Source organism: Peromyscus californicus, unplaced genomic scaffold (genome assembly GCF_007827085.1).
Source record: "Peromyscus californicus insignis strain IS unplaced genomic scaffold, ASM782708v3 Scaffold_6__1_contigs__length_162567912, whole genome shotgun sequence".
Taxonomy (NCBI): domain Eukaryota; kingdom Metazoa; phylum Chordata; class Mammalia; order Rodentia; family Cricetidae; genus Peromyscus; species Peromyscus californicus.
The window spans coordinates 41,482,680-41,504,708 of record NW_026294584.1 but is presented as its reverse complement, the minus strand read 5'-3'; the positions used below and the strand labels follow the sequence as shown (position 1 = coordinate 41,504,708).

General features: G+C 41.8%; 1 protein-coding gene across 1 annotated transcript in view; it reads right to left on the bottom strand.

The window, feature by feature from the left end:
• Snd1 (staphylococcal nuclease and tudor domain containing 1) overlaps positions 1-22,029 on the bottom strand; it is a 421,942-nt gene that overhangs the window by 265,844 nt on the left and 134,069 nt on the right. Inside the window, exon 11 of the mRNA XM_052719698.1 lies at positions 6,190-6,279. Coding sequence (XP_052575658.1) covers positions 6,190-6,279 — 90 coding nt within the window. The remainder of the gene's footprint in view (positions 1-6,189; positions 6,280-22,029) is intronic.

Sequence of the window (22,029 nt, the reverse complement as noted above, 5' to 3'; positions counted from 1 at the left end):
TATACATAAATGCAGGTAAACACACATGAAATACCAAGAAATCTTAAGAACTGAAAACCAAAAGATGACTGTAGGAGCCCCAGCCAGAGAGCTACCAGAGGAGCAGCAAAGGTGCAATGAAAAGCAGAAAACTTTGGACACACGGGCTGCAGCACTGCGTGGCTCTACCGGCTCCAAGTGCACAGGTTCATCAACCACAGATTACAAACACTTGCTGTCGCCTTGCCATGATCTCCGCAGCATCTATTCATATAACAGCCTAACATCTATTCATATAACATTCACAGTATACTAAGTACAAGCACCTGGAGATGACTGAAATACTCTAGGAGGATATGCACAGGTTATACATGCAAACACTACATCATCTAATAAAGGGGGATTGAGTGAGTATTCTGGCATTCCGTGAGGGACAAGAATGAATACCCCCATGGCTACCAAAGGGCAACTGGACATATGATGATAGTTGGTGACTATCTGGAATAAGTGCTACAAAAAGACTCCTGTGTGGTTGGCTTGGTTTCCAACTAATACGCGGAGTCACACAGAAGGAAATGGATTGTGACAGTATCCTAAGAGGCAGGCCTTTGCTGGAAGAAGTAGTAACTAGTATCTTATCAAGACACACAACTGTCTCTTGGCTCCTTTCTTGGCTTCCTGGCTGCCATGAGGTGACAGGATCCTTTGTGACAAGCTTCTTGCCACCATGATGTCTGGTTTCCCACAGGCCCACAGCAATGGGACCTCTGAAGTAATGAGTCAAAATATACCATTCTTCCCTATCAGTTACTTAAATGAGGAATTGTGTCTCAGTGACAAAGGACTAACTGGCACGAAAAGGTCATTAATTCCCACAAACCAGGAACGACCTAGCGACATGTTTGATACAGGACAATACATCAGTTCTGGATATGACTGATTTGGCATACAAGGAGATTTTTCCAGCTTTGCATCCCAAAAATACATGTTTTAGAAAGGTGGATTCTTAAAAGAAACCAACAATTGAAAACAATCTGGGGATGAAATAACCCTCAACAAAGGATTTATAACCCCATAATTCTAAAATGTCTGCATCAATCAAGAAAAAAGGTTAATTTTAAGAGCCAAGTTAGTTCACAGAACAAATTTCAATGGCATAAAAATGAAACAAAGGCACCAATTAGTTTACAAATGAGTCTCATCCATAGATTTATTAAAAGAAATGAGGTCTCTGGTGCTTGAAAGCCTACAGTGAGCATCTACCACCAGGCTTGATGCATCCATGAACTCAGGCTTCTTACAGTTATAGCTCCTCCACCATTTTTGACCCTCAATTATTTAAACAGGTTCCAACTTTGAACACAATGGTTCCCATGGTGATAGAAATTCTGCAATTAAGGGACAAGAGTTATAGGAATGATTCATATGTCATTTGTAAATGCTGTGTGACAAGGGAGAAAATACTGGAACTTGGCATTACTTACTCTGTGAGAAAGCTCAAGGAAACCCCCAATGAAGACCCAGCTTTTCTACTGAAAACAAAATGATTGAGATATGCACTCTCACTTTTTTTTTTAACATAAGCTGTTCTTTATGGTTTGGGGGTGGGGGAGCAGGGGAGTAGGGAGACAGACAGACAGACAGGCAGACACACAGACACACACACACAGACACAGACACAGACACACACACACACACACACACACACACACACACACACAGTAGAGACAGAGACCGAGAGCGCAGTTTCTGCTGTTACTAGTGGGCAGATATAATGGCTCCTTTAAGAAGTCACTGTATGTGTAGCCAAAGCTGGGGGATTTGAACCAGACCAATGAGCTCACTGCAATGAACATTTACAAGTAAAGATGTATGGATTAAAGGGTATATGGTGTCAAACTACAGCTCCCTTACTGAGACTTTTGTTTGTTTGTTTGTGGTTTTTGTTTTTCTTTTAAATTTTCTTTTATTTTGGGGAAAGGTTGCAAGGGCAGAGGGTGGATATGAAGGGATGGGGAGATGAATGGGATTGGGATGCATAATGTGAAATCCACAAAGAATCAATAAAAAAGTTTAAAATAAAACAAGTCACCATCTTAGACATTGAGGATATCAACCTGAGAAGCTTTAAACAAACAAACAAACAAACAGCTAAAATCATCACAGCTTCTATGTCATGATGACTCTGAAGCAATCGCAGGAAAGTCATTTGCCATGACTATCTGACAGCTGAGATCCTAGTGAGAGGACAGCAGGTGATAGTGGGGAAAGAGGAGGATGAGGTGATACACACATCTCCCACACCCTTAAACATGCACCTCCTTTAGTAAGGAATACACGTTTGTTGGGGGAAGCTAACAGCCTGATCCCACAGCTCATCAGTTTCCACATCAACCTGCACAATGAGTTGAAAAGTGGCAAAGTTAATAGAAACAACAACAAAAAACAGAAAAACAATGAAATCATGATGCCAGTTGTATACTGATTCATTTCTCTTGACCTGAGAGCCAGAAATCAATCTGAGAGGGCAGGGCGACTCTAGATTCTGAAGAAAAATAACTCTTTTTAAGCAAAAAAATCCTCACACCTTCTTCGCATCTGGACTACCATGAAAGACTGTCTCATCGTGTATTCTCACAGCACAGCTCTGGGAAAAGAGAGGCAAACACTATTCCAGTCCACAATGAAGAAAGCAAGACTCCAGAGCATTCATCCTTACTAAGGCTGTATGGCCCACATCCAGAGTGAAACCTATGTAAATGGATTTAAATCAATGTGAATGCCCACAGATGGAAGAGGAGCCATCAAAACCAATAAAACATCTTAGCATTTTACCTTCCATCTTAATTCTCCACATTCTAGACATCTCTCAAAAATGCCATTATCACTGACTCTCAGGGAGGAGGCAGAGAAGATGATTTCACCTCCACATCTTCCTTAACCTGTGACAGGCTGCCCTAATCAGCTTTCATGCACACAGGCACACATGCTCCTCGCAGTGGCTCCTAATCACCATGTACCATGCTGAACAGCTGCAGAGGTCTGAAGGGAATTGGCAGAAATGTGCAATGATGTGCTAGCCAGCCCCCCTGAGGCAGCTACTGCCCTGCCTGCTCCCAGACGCCAGAGCTCATGGGTGTTGACTGTCGTAACTGACAAGCCCAGAAGACAGGCAAGTGGTTTCAGGTGGTGTATCAGGAAAAGTGGTTTGCATCAGGAATGTTCCAGCCCAACAGAGCTGGGATGCACCCAGCTCCCTACATGAGGATACAGTATTCATCATTTATACAATGTCACTGTGGGGGACAAAGCTTGGTCTCATCACAAACAGAATTTAATCAAGTCCCTTGCAAAAGAACCAGTAAATGAGGCTGCTCCCACTAAGAAGGTACCTAATTGCTTAAGAATTGACATCGTACCTGACGTTTGAGGTCAGTCCTCTTATTCTGTGATGGAGGACTTTACAGTGGCCTGACACACAGTCCTTGAGAGTACAGCCCTTGCTAGCACTCCAGGGCTACTCAGCAGAAGCTGCAATAGACTGTGATCTGTGTGCCCAGGAATAACACAGAATCACAGCAGGGCAATACTTAAAAGAAACTAGTGGGTGCCATAATATATGACAGACCCTACCACACAAATCAAGTCTGTGCTGTCACTTCTGGGTGACTGTGCATGCTTCCTTCCAAATCCATGGAATCCCTTGGTTGTCTATACGCAACTGTTTATGAGACAGTGAGTGAGTGATATGATATCAAGTGGGAAAGATAGAGATGTTAGACATTGCATCAGATAACAGCGAATCTGGAAATTGAAAGAGACCTAAAGCCATCATTCCCACTACACTTCATGAATGAATATAGCACTCTGTCAAGTTTTATACAATGACAAATGAGCCTATTCTCTGAAGGAGCCTGGGGAGATTTAATACTCATTTTAGGGAATCCAGAATTAGTGATTTCAACTTACATCCAACTTCAAAATATTTTGCTATAATTTACCAAGCTACCAAGTATCAAATATAATAAACCTATTTATATAGTTTGTTTTTTTAAGATAGGATCCCATGTAATCTAGGCTGACCTTGAACTCTTGACTTCTCTGCTTCAACTTCTCAAATGCTAGGACTGCAGGCATGTGTCACCATATCCAGACAAGTGACTATGTTTATAATACATTATTTTGACATTAATTCAAAAGCTAGGGATTTTTTTTGGCTATGGGAGCACATACTTGTAATCCCAGAACCTGGGAAGTAGAGGCAAGAGCTCAGGGAAGGAGATCTGTTGCTACACTGCATGTTTGAGGCTGTCCTGAAATACACCATATCTTGTCTGTGGGTAGGAATAGGTGCATCCTAGGCCAGCTGAGACTCAGAGCTGTATTAAACTGTCAAAACATCATCTGGCTAGGGGAGGGGTAAATAACATGGGTTTAATGGTTAAGATCAGATCAAATTGATATCTATGGCCTGTGTCACCTCAGGGGCCACAGGAATCATTCGAGATGAATCAGAGGGTCATGCTGAGCTGGCCCACACTTCACTGGCCCTGGGAAAGGTGGCCCTGCCTCTCTCTGGACACTGCAGCAAGAGAGTTGACCTCTGCACTCAGGAGAGATAGCCACACCCCTCACCACAGTAGAGGGAGAACCGATCCTGATGGTATGGGCTTAGGGGGGGCTGTCTCCTCCCGCTCACCTGAGGTGGGTGCCCCCAGTGGCCAGAACTGACCAGCTCAGCTGCCACCCAGGCCCAGAGCTGGGCCTTGGGGTGGCCCACCCTAGCATCTACCCCATCTAGGACCTGCTGGAGCTCTTGAGAAAGGACTGATCCTGTGGAATAATATCCACACAGGATCTCTATGACTCAGGGCAGCTGCAGAAATTCTCAGAGGAGTTCCGGTAAGAATCCAGTGATGATGGTGTACCAGAAACCAGAGGCCTTGAACCAGACCAGTGACTCATTGCAATGAACATTTGCGAGTAAAGCTGATTGGACAAAAGGGTGTACTATGTGACACACCGATCCCAATGCCACCAGGACAAATAAAGAGGTGTTGGAGAGATGGGAAAGATGGAGAAGCAAGGTGGTTTTGTTTGATTCATGTTTTTGTTTGTTCGCTTGCTTGCGTTATTTTATTTTGATTCAATTTTTTAAATTTTCTTTCAGGGGTGCTGCAGAGGTGAGGAGAGGAATGGGGGGACTGGGAGGTGAGTGGACTTGGGATGCATGATGTGAAATTCCCAAAGAATCAATAAAGAAGTTATGGTTATAAAAATTTTTTTAAAAAAAGACTAGACCAAATAAGACAATTATGGTATTCTGAAGTACTATAGTATTTGGAAGGTATTATAATATAAAAATCAACCCATAATAGGAAATCTCTCTTAAAATCCTAAACTAGAACATGATTCATAGTCCCTTCCTGAACAATCATCCTATTTATTTTCTTTGTACATCCAAGACACAACTGGTCCTGAACTTTGGAATAAGATGTCATGAAAATAAAGATACATTAAAAAGCTCACTATTCATAACGCTTGGAGACTATTACCATAAAAATATTATTAGGACAGGCACTCTAGATCTCTAAGCCCTGGGACTGTAAAGTCAACATACTACCCAGCAAGCAGTCTTTACATCAGTTCCTGAGAAGTCACGCAAGCACTTCCCATTAAAGTCCCTACTGTCTCAGTAGCTAGAGTAGAGGCTATTGGAAATTTCAAAGGCCAGGTAGCATTCACATATAATGCATTTTCCTACCCATATTCCTAAAAGAGAACAAGACTTCCCTCTCCTGTAGACATCTTGCCCCTCAGAAGTAGAAGAAACACAAAAAAAGCAGCAACTTTCCCTTACTACTAACTCCCATGGCCCCAGACTTATAATGGAGGTGGCTGAAGAGAACAGCAGAGCCAACTGAATGCAGTGTGGGGCAATATGCAATTATTGAAACTGGAATTGAGCCTGGAACCTGCCGTGAGAGCACTAACAATCAAACTATGGTCAGGGCCCCAATTTTAAACCTCTCCCAAAGGGTACCACTTCCTGACACACAGACACGCCTCTTCATATCAAAGTAATTCCACTTGACTTGGTCGGGAGTGTCATCTGCTGCTAAAGGGCCTAGAAAGGACCTACTTTAAAATTATCACTCCTAAAGCATGAGACTAAGTCCAAACACTTGCAAATGTACACTCATTACTTACCTTCTTCCCAATGAGCTTTTTTCGAAGAAATTCCCGGGCCTCAAACATGTAGGGAATGTCATATAGGGGACGCAGCTTCTTGTTCTTATCCTGCAAGCAAAATAGAATATGCTATTGGAAATAGTAAAAATTAACAAAGGCAAGACTGTAACACATAGGAATATATGTGAAACCGATTGTCTCCCAGGATCATAAATATTAACTAAATACTAGACATCTTATAACTGGTTACTAAATAGTTGATTGAAATGCTTCATTTGGAAGAGAATTTCTTTTTCAAGTGGCAGGCTCAAAGGGAGCAATTGTAGTGACCCCGGCTGGAAATAAGCAACACAGAAGAAATTCAGTATACTCTGGGACCATTGGGCCCATGCATGCACACACACACGCACGTACGCACGCACGCACGCACGCGCACACGCACACACACACACACACACACACACACACACACACACACACACTCTAAATCTAATTTCAAAACAGCTATTAAGTACCTACCAACTACTAACTATATCTAAACTAGCTAATACGTTTACATTCTGGACTCAAAAGAAAATTTAACATAGTAATAGAAGAGATCCCAGATACAAAGTAGCAATCCAAAGCAGTTTTGAATAAGTACAAAACGATGGGATAAGAATTCAGGGAAATGGAAAGGAGGAAGTGATTCAGAAAAGTTTCACTGACATATAGAATTTAATGTATTTGCAGGACAGGGAAAAAATAGTGTGAAAATTAGAATTAGAAAAAACAGAACAAGGAAAGAGACAGAGAGGAATGCATTTCAACATGCACGACTTCGCTCATCACCTTATGGCCCTACACTCCTCTTCCAAAGTTGCTCCAAACAACCGTCCCCTGCAGATGATAAGAATATCTGGCCGGGCGGTGGTGGCGCACGCCTTTAATCCCAGCACTCGGGAGGCAGAGGCAGGCGGATCTCTGCGAGTTCGAGGCCAGCCTGGGCTACAGAGTGAGTTCCAGGAAAGGCGCAAAGCTACACAGAGAAACCCTGTCTCAAAAAACCTAAAAAAAAAAAAAAAAAAAAAAATCTGGATGAAGGTAACAAGAGTAGGAATGACCAGAACTTCAGAGTTATGAGAACCTTTAGAACTGAATTAACATAATTTGACTGTGGCACAGTGAACAGAGGAGAAAAGGGTAGAAATCCAACACTGAGTCCTGATGACAGGACTAAGAAGTCCAGAGCTTCCTGCCTTTGGTGTGGGTGTGGAAACTTGAGGGATGTGCTTAAGAGAGAGATTGTATCCGGTCTAATATGATTACTTCAGTGTCTCTTTCACACGAGGCTTTAAGTTCTATGACAGCAAAGACCCTACACATTTCTTTCTTCCTCTAACTCCTCAGAGCCACATACAGTACCTCCCTTTTAGTATATACTCAGATTAAGTATGCTAGGAGAAGATGAGTGCATGTATAGATGTAAGGGTCTCCAAGACCCATATTACATTAAAAAAGAAGAAGTACAGAAGGAGAAAAGCAGAAACTGCTTCCTATCATATATGTAAACCAGTGATCTCCATTCTCCATGGCAGGCTAACATGGTCCTGACCTCACCATCTATTTTGTTTCTGACAAAGTGAGATGCCTCTGTCTCATTTGTGTAATACTTAATTTAAAAAAGGCATTTGTAACTGGTTTTTTCCCTAAGCAGCTTTCCAGTAAAGAACCTTCATCATTTTAATGCTACATGCAAAGCTCATCCTGAAGTCAACATGAAGGAAAAGGAAATGAAGTAGGTGTTTCCTCTCAGACGCTAACTGAGCGTTAATGTATCGAACACATAATAAGACATTTCAATTCACTGCCATGGTCAAGAAAATCTCTTATGAGAATGTAAATAATTCTTTCAGTTACAAGGAATTTTGAGCTTCACATTCATCATCCCACTGTCATCTACTTCCTCCATAGAATTTAAAAAAAAAGGGGGGGGATTATCATTCTCAGAAAGAGAAAACACATCTTCTCAAGAGCATGAGTGTTCAAGCTCAGAACAAGGTCTTTCGCAAAAGGACCACTATCTATGTTTAGGTATGACCCTAAATGTGAGAATTCCACAGAACAGAAGAAATCAAAGTGGAGGTGCTAAGTAGGAGTTGCCCAGTCTAAGGGAATGCTGGGTAATATAAAAAAAAAAAAAAAGATGTATTATGAATAGCTTACAAATGTCCTGGAAGCCAGGTGTAATCAAGGGGCCACAAATTAAGAAGTTGTTGTGAAGAAAAGAAAACAAACAAACAAACAATCTCCTAAGTTACAGAAAGCTGAATCTAAAGTTCATATCCTTCCCTGGAAGTTAAAAAAGCCATAAACAATTCCTGGGGAGAAGAGACACCTCCCCCCAGCCTATCAAGCAGCCTGCAATTTATGAACAGAGGTGCAGGGACCCAGCGTTCACTCGTCATCACTCATGTTAGGGTGGGCTTCTCATGGTGTGGTAACCTTTGAGTTATTCATGCTCCTATAGAGGACTACATACACGCCTGTAAAACCAGTAAATTCTTTGGTGGGCCAAGATGGACTTTACTGGAATCATCTCTTTGATCTAACATGAGTTGATATTTGTTGCCAAGTATAACATTTAACAAAGAAGTCCTAGACAGAGTTATCAATGTCACAGAAGATTAGCTGGCATATTTTAGTTATTAGCAATGCACAGGATTCTGCTCTGTTTTCTTTCGTTTTGCAGTAAGGAGACTCAAACCAAAGGTTGGCACATGCTAGGAAAGCCCTCTTCCACTGAACTCCATCCCAGTTCCAACAGGATTTTTAATAAAGACAAAAATCAATGGTTATCAGAATCAGCCCTCAGGAATAAAGTAGAACCAATGGATTCACACTCACCAAGCAAGAGAGGAAAATCTCTTTACAAAGAGTTGCAGTGTGGTTACAAAAGCCTTAGTGAACAAAAATGGTTTAAATTAATTGAACAAAACAATGATGTTTACCTTTCAGAGCCTTATGCCGTGTCATGAAGGTTGAATTTCCATGTCTTACCTACATACCTGAAACTCCACATAGGAATGAGAAAACGACAGTTGACTGGAACACTAAAATTAAAAATGGAAAGTATCCCAGTGAAAGCCATAGGACGGCACATACATACTCGTGACAAATTGTTATGTAAACAAGAATTCTATTTTGAAGATACTCTTTGGGGCTGGACTGATACAAAATCCCCTCAAAAGAAGGCAAGCGAGGAAATAGTATGCCAGCAAGCACCCTAATAAAACACAGGGCAAACTCAGAGTCTGATTATATGCCTCTCATGAAGCCAGGAAAGAACAAATAGCACAAGCAGAAGACGAGGTATCACAAGTGAAAACAGAATGATCTTGTTACTCTAACCCTTCAGAGCTAGGAGCTGTTGACATCTACAAACATCTTACAAGAGAGATATTAGAAGTCCCTAAGAAGCCACAAAATAAAAGCAATTCCTCCAAATTACCAGGTACATAAAAGCCTTTGAAATCTCTAAGAGGCAATTGAGGTATGGAATGTATTCTGGGGAAACAGGACTGTGGCTGAATCTTCCTGCTAAAAGGGACTGTCTAGTTAGATTCTAATTTACATGGAAATATTTTTTTCAAAATAAAAATAAAAGAGAATGCTTGCTTTATCTGGTGGGTGGATAATACACAAACCAATATGTGCTGTGATCACTATTCCTCCTGAGAACTGACATTGAATGTAGGCCCTGCAATGACTCACATTAGAGATGGAGAGACAACCACAACCATTTCTCTCCTCCAGCAAGAGGTCTCCAACACCCACAGCCCAGCACATGAAGACACATCTGACCTTTTGACAGGAGGCATTTTAGGCCAATAGCCAAAACAGGAAAGTGTGGGGTCAAAGATCTTTTGAAAGGCAAAACAGAGACCTCCTGTCAAATCCGTGCTTTCAGGCTTTTCCTAGCCTAAAATCTGTAGCCATAAAATATAATGACCTTGAAAAGATTCAGTACTTCTTGGCGTTCAACAGTCTAGGGCTGGGAGTAAGTAAAAGCTGGGTAAGCTGTTCTAGTAAGACTTTTAAGCTCTTTATCAGAAAGACAGAGCAAAGTAAAAGGGGGAAGCAAAGACTTACTGAGTGACTTTTTAAATGCAAGAATTTAAGCGGAATGTGAAATGTCAAAGAAAGACAAGAATCAAGGATGACTTTGGGATCTAATGAGTAAGGGTCATCAAATGAGAGAGGGAGACCAGATGGTGTGGACTACAGGAAGGAGTAAGAGCAGGGGCTGAGGTGTGGGCCTGCAGGCTTCAGCTGCTAAGAGCCACATGGAGCTGAGTGTGCAGCTGGATGCACAAATGTGGAACCGGAGTGCGTGCAAACTGGTTTAGTAGTCTGAAAGCTGTAGCATGTAGAGTGATAACTGTATCCCCAGGAACCTGTCTAACACTGAAAGGTAATAAATCCGTACAGGGAGAAAGAAGAACAGCTAAGAAAAGTGATGAACTGATCAACTGTATCAATTATGGCAAAGCTGACCAAGCAAGATATGGGTGAAGGTTCAAATTCTATATCCAGCTAAGAGTGGTCTTGGTAAATTCATGAAAGTAGTTCTTGGGGACAGTAGGAGTAAAAGCCACATTAGGTCTAAGAATGAGTATACAAGAGAACGGGAAGAATAATAAATTGAGAGCAAGTGAGCGAACTACTTTGAAAGTTGTGCTGAAATGCAGAGAGAAGTGAGGTGAGAGCAGGGAGAAGAGTTTGGGGTTCCAATTTCAGATGAGAGAAATGACAGGCAAGAGTCGAGCAGCGAAAAGACGAGTGACATCAGAAGAGAGGCAAAAGCAGTGTCTTTGAACACCAGTGGGGCAATGGCTTTACACAGACAGCAACTTCCTGCCGGTCTACATCTGTGCAGATGCAAGTTTCTTTTAGGTGGAGGGGCGGGAGGTGTGGTGGAACTTTCTTCTCATCAGATCAATCACTCATGGTAAGAAACTCTGACAAACTGGAAAACTGATGGGAGAAGAGGCAAAGACTATACAGAGATACTTCACTAAAGAACTCAGAAGGGTAAGTTTATGAAAAAAGAATAATTTCAATAACCAGAGAAACTACATTACAACCGTCACAATGACAAAAATTCTTAAGGAAAGAATGTGGGAAATTGATAGAAATGTCCTTTCCCTACTAGTAGAAATATAAAATGTCACTCTGACATGGTATTGCACACTGATGTTTGGTTGACACACCCCTCTATTTAATGAAATGTTACTTACAGCCTAGACCTCAGACCCCATACAGAAGACGAGTATAGTAATGTCCATATTAACACTGTGGATAGTGTAGCTGTATAATAAAATATAGCAATCAAGCTGAATTGGAGCAACAAAACCATGGAATAAACTTGAAAATAATATTGAACAGGAAAAGGAAGTTGTAGAAAGACACACTAAAACCCTACATAAATACAGAATAAACAGACAAAAAGAGTATTATGTTATTCATAGACCTGCATCAGCAGCGAAGGTATAAACATATACACAGATCTGAGACACAGATAATGGTTACTGATGCAGGAGAGAGGGAGAGGAAGCTAAAGGACAGTGGACAAACAGGACTAATGATGATACCCAGGGACTTTCATACATAAATGTGATATGTGATATTAAGAAGCAAATATGAGATAATGTCAAGGCTGAAAAGAGAGGCCAGGTGTTTATTACCACTAAACCTAGTTGATCGCCTTCTGCCATTCCTCACCACGTCTTCTACTTCTATTCCTGTGTGCAGCAGACTAACTGTCTGCTATTCCCCTCACAAAACATGCCTTATATTCTTCTCCTCTATCAAAACAAGGGAAAAAGCTGGTCCAGCACAGATGTGGCTTTCTATGATGCAGAGGGAATATTTAACTTCAAAATGGGCTATGAAATAAACAGGGTCAATAAGGAGTTTGACTTTTGCCTTAAAAAATGAAACAAACTATAATATATTAATTAATGTAGCCAAGCAGAATCACACTCTGTGATGATCTTAAAACTGTTGAATTAAAACAAGAACAGACATGATCAGACTTAAATGAATAAAATTTCAAACAGTAAATAATGGACCAGTCCCAGTAGCTCTGCCTCACATGGCTTTTTAATAAACAAAGGCTGCAATTTCCATCTGAATTATAGACCTAAAATAGGAACAGTATCACATGCCCTGGGCATATTTACAATCAAGGACCTTTCAATTCCCTTGGCAGCCAGGAGACAGATCCACAAGGATATCCATTGGTTTGTAGTCCTTAACACACAGAGCAGCACATTTCTATTATTTAAAAAAACAAAACAAAAATACAAAACAAAAAAGTCTGCTAACCACAAAGCTACAAGGCAGCAGAGGTGACGTTTAAACTTGTAGCCACCTTAGCCAGATGGGAGATACGTAAGTATGTCTACAGGAGTGTCATGCTCAAACACCTACCAGGAGTTGTTGCAATGGGGGTGGGGGCAGCTTTATTTCTTAACTCTATGTGTACTCCTCACTCAAAATACATTTTAAGAATAAGCAAGTCTATTACAGACACAGATATGGGTAAGTACTAAATTTACAATCCAATACATTTCACACATATCCCAAGGAAAAAAAGTGAAGGTCTATTATGGTGATATTTTATTTGTATTAAAATGTTATTTGTATGTTAATAAATAAAGTTGCCCAGAGGTCAGAGCTATTAGCAAGCCATAGGAAAGCAGGGCAGTGGTGGTGTACGCTTGTAATCCCAGCACTTGGTAGGCAGAGCTAGGTAAGTCTCAGTGTGTTCAGGGATACAGCCATTATTGGATACACATGCCTTTAATCGCAATACTAATCATAGAAAACCTGGAGGTCTATATAGACAGGCTGTGACGAGGCGGTCATGTGGTTGGGTTTACAACCAATGAGAAGGCAGAGCAGAAATTCTATATAAGGACTTTAACACAGAAAGTAGCTCTGGTTCGGAGAGGTCGGACCACCGCAGGAGGAAGGGTAAGGTTTTAGCTCTTAGTTCTGACCTCTTGGCTTTCTTCTTTGCATTGGTTCTGTGTTTCTTATTTAATAAGAAGGTTGGTTACAACTACAGTCTATAGCCACACTTGAAAATGCTGGGGAGCAGAAAAGAAAGAATAACGAATGTGCTTAGTCTCGAAGTCAATGCCATAAAAGATAAAAGAAATCGGGGGTTTAGAAAAGCTAGAAAGCCATGGTGATGATAAAATGGTTCAGTAAAAATAAACAAGTAGGTTAATAACAATTGGGGAATTCAATACTCCCTGACCTTCTAGAGAGATGACAAATGGTAACACTTAAGTACTGGTGGGAAGACACAGTTTCCAAATAACTCCTCAGTACCAACTAGTCTAAGGCTAGAAGTGGAATCTGAGATTCTGTTACAGGGGAAGCCACTTGGCCACACCCAGGCAGACAGAAACAGGCATACCCTCACTCTTTCCGGAGGGCCAACCTCACACTAACCATGGTGACCGGAAAAGGGCAGAAGAAGTGGCATTCCCATGAAACAGTCCCAGTTACAAATGTCTCCTGGCAAACTGCCAGCAGAACAGTTTCACAGAACCAAGAGTGAGTGAAGTAAAGCAAATGAAGGCTGCCTCGTGTCCTTGAAGGGACTGACCCGTTATCTCCAGTGCACAGCATATGATTATATTCCACAGGAACTTGCACATCCCAAAATTAAAGAACCATTTTCAAGACTATCATGTAAGAAAAAAATCTCCCTCAAGAGACTGCTCTTCTACTCAATTACATAAGCCAACTAAGAGCCTTTTCAGAAGTGCTTGCTATGTATTGCTCAGATGCAGTGAGAAAGGGGAGGAGAGAACAGACAGTTAGGGGTGGGGAGGGGAGGAAAGAACAGGAGCCGGCCGGCCGACCGACCGTCAACCCCCACCCCCAAAGACCCTGTCAAGACTTTAAGAATAAATAGCTTGAAGGCTCTAGGGGTCCTAACCACTATTCAAGGAGCAAACCATACGTGGTCCCCTCACCTCACAGCAAAAGCTTCTGCAGGAAGGAGGAAAAGTAGACTAAAAGAACAGCACCACACCTCACAGACCTAAATGCCAAAGGAAGCCAAGAATTGCAAGTAAGAAACTGTGCAGTCAACAGAAAGGTAGGTCCCAGATTTACTGAAGGAAATTTAAAGAGAAGGCGGCCCTGGGACCTGGCCCATCTGTTTTTCCTGCACAGCTGTGGCTTCCCACATGCAACTGGGCAAAAACTTTTCTCCCACCCACAAACGCTCTGAGAGGAAAACCCTGCTCTGGTGAGAACCAATGGCAGGACCACCTTCTGTAGAGGAGCAGAGGATCCAGGAGAAAGTCCAGGATAACAAAACAGCGAGGGCATGGGACACTTGAAAAGAACAAGGTTGAAGGTCAGCACCCCAGAAGCCAAAGGGGAAATGAGGGATCTTGATCTGAAGGTGACATTCTTCAGTCATCTCCTGGCACCAGATGATCAGGAATAAGTAGACCACTTGCTGCCAACCAAATAATGGAAGTCTGGCTCCTGACTGAGTCTGGTAGGAGCTCTGGTCTAACTGGTGATTGTCAAAATAACCATCTAGGCCTTTGGGTGGGTTTGCAGTGAAAACTAGGCAAAAAGATAGGTTTTCGTCGAAACTAGAAACTAACTCTAAGTTGGTGCTCAGAGCACAGGCTGGAAAATACAAATTCCACGAGAAAATGAAATCTACTTAGCTGAGTTGAGTTTTACAACATCTGACATGGGTGTTAACAAGAGAGCTAATGTCAAGAGACAGAGAGATAAGGCACTGTTACAGCACTAATCACTTCCTACATTAGTACCATAATTTAATTACTTCATAGGGGTCTTATCTTACCAGCCACACCCCACAAGGGAAGATCAGTGTGAGGGGAAAAAATAAGATCTCCGTAGTTTCTAAAAAGTGCCCAGCATGGAGCCACACTGTTAGAAAGTGCCAATGGTGAATAGTAAAAAGAGCAAATGGGGACCATTTCTAACAACTCAAATGTACTTATTGTGATTATGGGAATAAGTGAAACTGATACATCTCCAAGTGGGTTAAAAAGGAAAGACCTTTCACTGCAGCTCCATAACATGGTTAGCAAATCCACTTACATTAGCTGACTAAGAACTACTGGCAATTAACGATCCTATCAGAGCACCTAGACTTGAAATCTCACTGCACAACTGTGAAAACCAAAGCCAAACAATCAGTGTGCTCTTCTCTAATTTAACCTGTAACTTAAGACAGAGTGTTGCTATGATGTCTAAACTGACCTTGTACTTGTCATCCTCCTGCCTCTGCCTTCTGAGACCCGAGAATAGAGACAGGCATGTGCCTCCATGCCCTGTTTGGCTATATCTTTAAGGCAACTGCCTGTTTCTTTACAAGTTTAATACAATGAACTCTATTACTTGCCATCTTTGAAAAAATGAAAAACAAAAACCACAATCTGTCAATAGCCGGTGGTTCTCAGGAAATCAGAAATCCTTACAGAACAAATTACCATTCAAGGAAAGATAAACCGATAAACTAAGAATACCTCCACTGTAACAGTTCAACACTTAATAGATTAAAAACAAACAAGTAACCACCTGAGATAAAGTAAAGAAAGAAAAGAAAAAGAAACAAAAACAACCACAAAATTACCCAAAGCCTCACAAATTTGAGATGAATTCTAAAGCAAAGCATTTTCTGGGGTGTTTTGGAGTTAAGATGAAGGAGAACTGGAGCTATAGCGCAGTGGTGGAGCGTCTGCCTAGCAAGCGTGAGGCCGTGGCTTCATCTCCAACACCACACAGGAGGAAAAGGAGCTGAGGAGGCAGCTCGGGGGCAGACCACACTCCTAGTCCACACCAGGCTCTGGGCCTGACCTCCATGCAGCACCACCAACCAACTAAACAGCAGAGGAGAACAGGAGGCAGCTCAAGACTGGAGACTCCTTCCCTTGTGCGAGGGGAGGATCGGGCAGTGATACGACAGGCATCAACTTTTGCTAAATGAAACGAACTCATCTGCTGCTGTTCATAGGAACAGATGGAACAGAGGAGAAACGAAAAATAATTAGCATCTCCGAGAAGTCTCTTTTCTACCTGGCTAAGAATTCTCTAGATGAACTAGAAACGTGAGTCAGTGTTAAAAGGGGAAACTCCTTCGCTGGCAATGACATTAAAAAGCCTCCAACAATAAACCAGAGTTTACAGGCAGAAGGGAAAGGACTGGGGAAAAGCTCTGCTGGGATGTAGCTGAGTGGTAGCGCGCATGCCTAGCATACACAAAGCACTGAGTTTGATCCCCAGCACCAGAACGAAAAAGACAAAACAGTAAGTAAATGAATAATAAAAACATAAAGGCGCCTTGGAGGTGGAGTATAGGTGGACTGCACGGCAGCAGCAGGGACCGGAATTTCACAACCGGTTCTGCCCACTGGCACCACTTCCCTTTTCACTGAAGGCTCATCATTAACCAGTTGGCCTCAGATCATGTTTTCTAGTAATGGAGAAATCTTCTCCTCCATTTTTGTTACCCTTCATACCCATGCTAAAAATGGAGAGCCAATGCCCTCGGAAGAGACAGCCCTGTTACTTAAAGCACAGGCTACAAGCCAGATGAAACCCATCCAGCACAGCAATGTGCCACAAGCCCTCCCACAGTTCTCCAAGAGAAGAAAGGAACTAGAGAGGAAAAAAATACATCTCTTACAATAGGAAACCGATTTTCTCTATAACCAACAGCAAGATGGGATGGGCCTATTTGGAGGATTGGATCATTCTGCAGAGAAATGCCTCTTTGTGAGTATCTTCCTTTCCTCACCATATTAAAAAATAATAATTATTATTAAAGTTTCTTCCTGGAACAACACAGAAGGGAAAATGATGCTGGATATGACACTATTATTTCGCTAGTGCCAGAGGAACCTTGAATTGAGCCAGAGTTCCAGTCAAATTTGTGCAATAAATTCTTGTGCATTTCAAAACAGGAGACTGAATTATATAAGAGCACGGTAGAAAGGCCTCCCCTTTAGACACCGACTTTCTGCTTGGCCAGTTGTATCCTTCCAAGGTCTAAATTAAGCTGCCATGTCTAGTACCATATATTTTAACCACCAAGCCAGCCTACTCTCAGTCATTCTGCGACAGGCACCCACCTAATGTCACGCAATGAAGACCACTTTCCTTTACTGTACGGTGTACATGGCATTAATCAAAGGGTTCTCATTTACTGCCCACTACTACAATGGAGAAAAGGGACTATGAAAGGCACGCACGCACACACGCACACACATGGATTCATCACCCAGTTGTCACAACAGTTTCAGTACAGATAACACAGTATGTCTTGACCTAACACATGAAGAAGGGACCTTAACTAGAACTCAGTGGAGGTTGATATTAGATGTCCTTCACCCCATCTCAAACTGACCACACAGCACCTGTTTGGATCCTTTATTCCCACTTATTGGGCCCGGTAAACAAGCTCACAAATACCCAAAACCCACAGGACAGCCACTGTGAGTGGAGGAGAGCAAAAGCAAGCAAGATCTCTGTGAGCTTGAGGCCAGCCTGATCTACAGAGCAAGATCCAGGACAGGCACCAAAGCTACACAGAGAAACCCTGTCTCAGGAGAAAAAAAAAAAATTATTTTCATGTCCATCATGTCCACCATAATCACCTGTGCACCATGACAACCATACCTTAACTTTTCCTCTTGCTGGTCTCCTAACTTTCACAACACACAGGACCAACACTACTCTAACTTTTTTTTTAATTACTGTAAAGCAAAATGAACTGTTTGGTGCCTGCTATGTGACTGGCACATTAACATACTAATTCTGTAAAAATCCCCGCAACAACTAGAGCTGGAATTATGAGCTTTACTTCTGAGACCTGAGAAATCTGATGCCCAATCAGCATCACACGTGTCAGTATAAAAGATTTTGCCACTGGGTTCATCTGTACCCTTTCAGTATTCCCCGTCTGTCACCAACTCCTTATATTTGCATTGTTTAAATAACTCGTGTGGTCTGCTTCCTGTCTAGATGTGACACAGTAACCAAAAGTATTCTCTGTATAAGTGGCAAAGAAACCTGACTAGAGGACAGTAGTAACTCAAGTCTCCTTTGAACCCGGAGCCTGACACGTGCTAGGCAAGCACTTTACTGGCCCCAGTCGCCAAGGCTCTTGATAAACACATTCCTGAGAGATCACACTCTGTAACCCCCATGTCTACCTCCACTATGCACATGCGCACAAACATCCAACCCACCGGACCATGGCACATGGAAAGCTTCCATAGTTAAATACGTGATGGCAGAGAAATAATGCCTGAATGATTTAACAACTGGCAAGGAGTAAAGCAGAGTCTTTCAAGTCAGTATGGAGCTAACCTACAGAGCCTGCAAGATAGAAAACTTACACAATAAAGGAACAAGATAACCTATAATTTTTCTCTCTTGATATGTTGCTGAACACTCTCATGGGCACTGAATCATTCCATGGAAAAGCCCAACTACAAGGAGGACACATTCATATTCTTGTAAATTACAATTATGGTAAAGAAGAAAACCTAAAGTTAGCTTCAACATGCCAATACGGCTACTGTATCACAGAGCAGGATGTAAATAAAGGAAGGAACCATGCAGCCAGCAAAACCCACTGGGAACCTGGTAACAGCAACAAAATACCACTCTCCACTGCATCAGGTTTGCTCTTCTGTACTCCGCCATGCAGTGAACTCTAGAAATATCTCTTAAGGCAATTCAAAGGGGACGTGGGGAGCAGAGTTCACCGGGAATCCAGACTGGGGGAGAAGGAAACGGAAGGTGCTATTCAGAGTTACTTACAAGATGCAAAAGGTCGGCAAGTAGGCTCCACAAAAATGTGGGTATACAGAACGCATTTTTATGTTTTGTGTTTTACCATAGTTAAAAAAAAAAAAAGTGAACACATTCAAGATAATATCCCACTACTCTAATCTGAGAGAAGCATCAGGCATGCGATCAAATTCAATTTCCACAGTAATATGAGAATTTTCAGATATGAATACTGACATTTGGTTGAGTGCTAAAAGAGATTACTCAGCTACAATTTAGGAACATAATTGAGCAAGCTGGCCCATTTCTGGTCCCAAAAACTATCTTCAAACTCTTTGCTTCTTGAATAAGCCCCACAAAGCCATCATCTAGTCCCATTTTATGTTACTTATTTAGCTGAGTGTGACTGTCATCTCAGTTAAAATCAATTAAATCAACTTATCAATTAAAACATCAAACGTTCTGCAAAAAACATGTTCAAGCCAGGTCTAGTGGCACATGCCTTTAATCCCAACACTTGGGAGACAGAGAAAGGTGGATCTCTGGGAGTTCTAAGCGAGCCAGGGTTACATAGTAAAATACTGTCTTAAACAAACAAACAAACAACAAAATCATGTTCAAGTACCACCATTACTTCCCAGGAAAAGTTCTGTGAATTCTGTGGTTAAACCTCCTCTTTCCTCAGCATGTCTGGTCCAAGCTGGTACATGTACCCCTTACATCCTAGAGCTGAAAAGCTACTTAGGGGCAAAAGCAACATACTGGCTTCTTGATGACACCATTCCCATTTAATTCTCCATTTTTTGACAGAAAGAAGGAGAGGTTCAGAGAAGTGGAGACTCTTGGGCACACCACTTGAAGACAGGAAAGAATTTGAACTAACTCCAAGATCAGTAGGCATTGGAGACTATAACATGGCAACTAAAAACCCCATGCAGCCTCTCTAGTAGCTTGGAGTAAGAGAAAGCAGTCGTGTTCCTTTTGTCCTAGAAGAGCAGAGCACAAATGTTGAGCAGAAAAGGGAAACTAACTTTGGACTGGGCGTGAACCAACTCCCGCTCTCTGGGAGAGCGGGACAAGGTGACCTCCTCACCTGGAAGCCTTGCTCTGCCTCACTATTAGATGACAAGAATTCTGGGCAGCTCCAGCAAATGTTGCTGAATGTGAGAAAAATACCCAGGGTCACTGCTAATGAGAAAGCCAGAACATCTCGCCACCAAGCTACACAATGTTTACCTAATAAATCATACAGATTTGAACATAACCCAAGATCAGGAGGTTACTATAAAAAAAACAAACAAACAAAAAATTCACAGCCACACCAGCCTAAAAATCTACATCATTACCTCTATGTCCCTAAAAGATATAACACATAAAGGTTTGGCATCAAAATAAGTCAAACGTAAAAGAAAAGGCTACTCTGAAAACGAACGTGTTTTTCTGAATATTTTGATGGCAACACCCTACTGCTACTTTGTTTGAGGATACTCTTTGTTTTAACATGTTGTAATTCTTACATCTTTCCGTGAGAAAAAGCACATAGCAGAAGTCCCAACCTGAGTGAAACAGCCAGCCAACCTCAGTGAGCAGATCCTCAGCAGCAACACAAGTACACGATTAGAGAAACCAGCCTACGCACTGGTCTTTCTGCGTGCGCAATGCACACTGGGTTCCTAGAAGGCAGATCCGCCTTGTGCATGCTGAGGGACTGCCTGCATGCTGATGGTCCCAAATGGCTAGGCTAAAATTGAGTATGCAAACAGTATTGCTATATAAGATATTTTCTCTGCCAGAGTGAAAAGTGTAAAATTCCCTTACTTTAGCTGTAAAAAAATTCAATAATTTATCTCGCACTAATTATAAACTCAGATTTAATCAGACAGAGCTAAGCTCAAGTTTATGCGTGTATAATTTATGAATTAAAAAAGGGTTTGCCAATCGATTTGAGTATAACTAAGGGTTATGTTTAAGCTTCTTAACTGAATTAATATACTGACACAATTGATAGAACTATAAATTTACCATTAACAACAAACCACTATGGGCTGCTATTTGGCAGCAATGAAAGATTCTGGCTTATAGATCCAGCACAGTGTAGAGGGGCACGACCACAGAATGGACTGAGTTGGGAGGAAAGGGGGAGCAAAGCCATCACACAGATTTCCCTAACAAGTGTTAAGTAACCCTGGGTAAATCAATTACATTGTTTAAAAAGTGTATACATATGCCAGTTACTGGAGAAACTGTCCTTGTTCTCAACGGGAGAAAAGGGGAAAGCCTGATATGCAGGCCAAGAACTACGGGGCTGGAAAACATACATGAGGCACTGTGAACAGCAGAAGGGTAGCAGGACCCAGATCTTGAAAAGGTGGCAAGCTTCAGAACACGACATTTGAGCTAAGGGTGAAGGACAAATGACCAGTTACAGAGATGCACAGGAGGATGGGCTATTTGGGAAGTGGGGAGTTGAAACTCCATGACTCCATGGGAATGAAAGTTTAAAGAGAGAAGGGAGACGACTCACAGACCAGTGATCCAAGGGAGAAGAGAATTTGAAGGAAGACCTGACAACAGAGCCCAAACATTGCAACGTGTCGTAATAACAGGAACCACGTAACAACTCTAACACAGGTGGGAAGGGTTGCTTCAGTCAAATTCTAGGCAGTAGAGTAGTTGGGAAAATGGAGGTATCCTGTTTAATTTCATCTTTCAACAACCATTAGTTAAAAAGAGCGTAATAGAGTTCAGGTGAATGCTGGATTTAGTTTTTAAAGAAGGAAAAAAAATCATCTATTGAATGATTAAAAGATAGCAAAAGAGACAGAGAGTTGAGCTAAATTCCATCTTATCAATCCAGAAAGATGTGATCATGAATCATTCACAAATACTCTATGCCCTGATCTGCTAATTGCAAACTGTATGATCTGGGAACTATGTACTTGTCTCCATCAGGGACTTAAAACTTATTCATCTCTGTAGCCCCTGGCACCTGGTACTGTGTCTAAC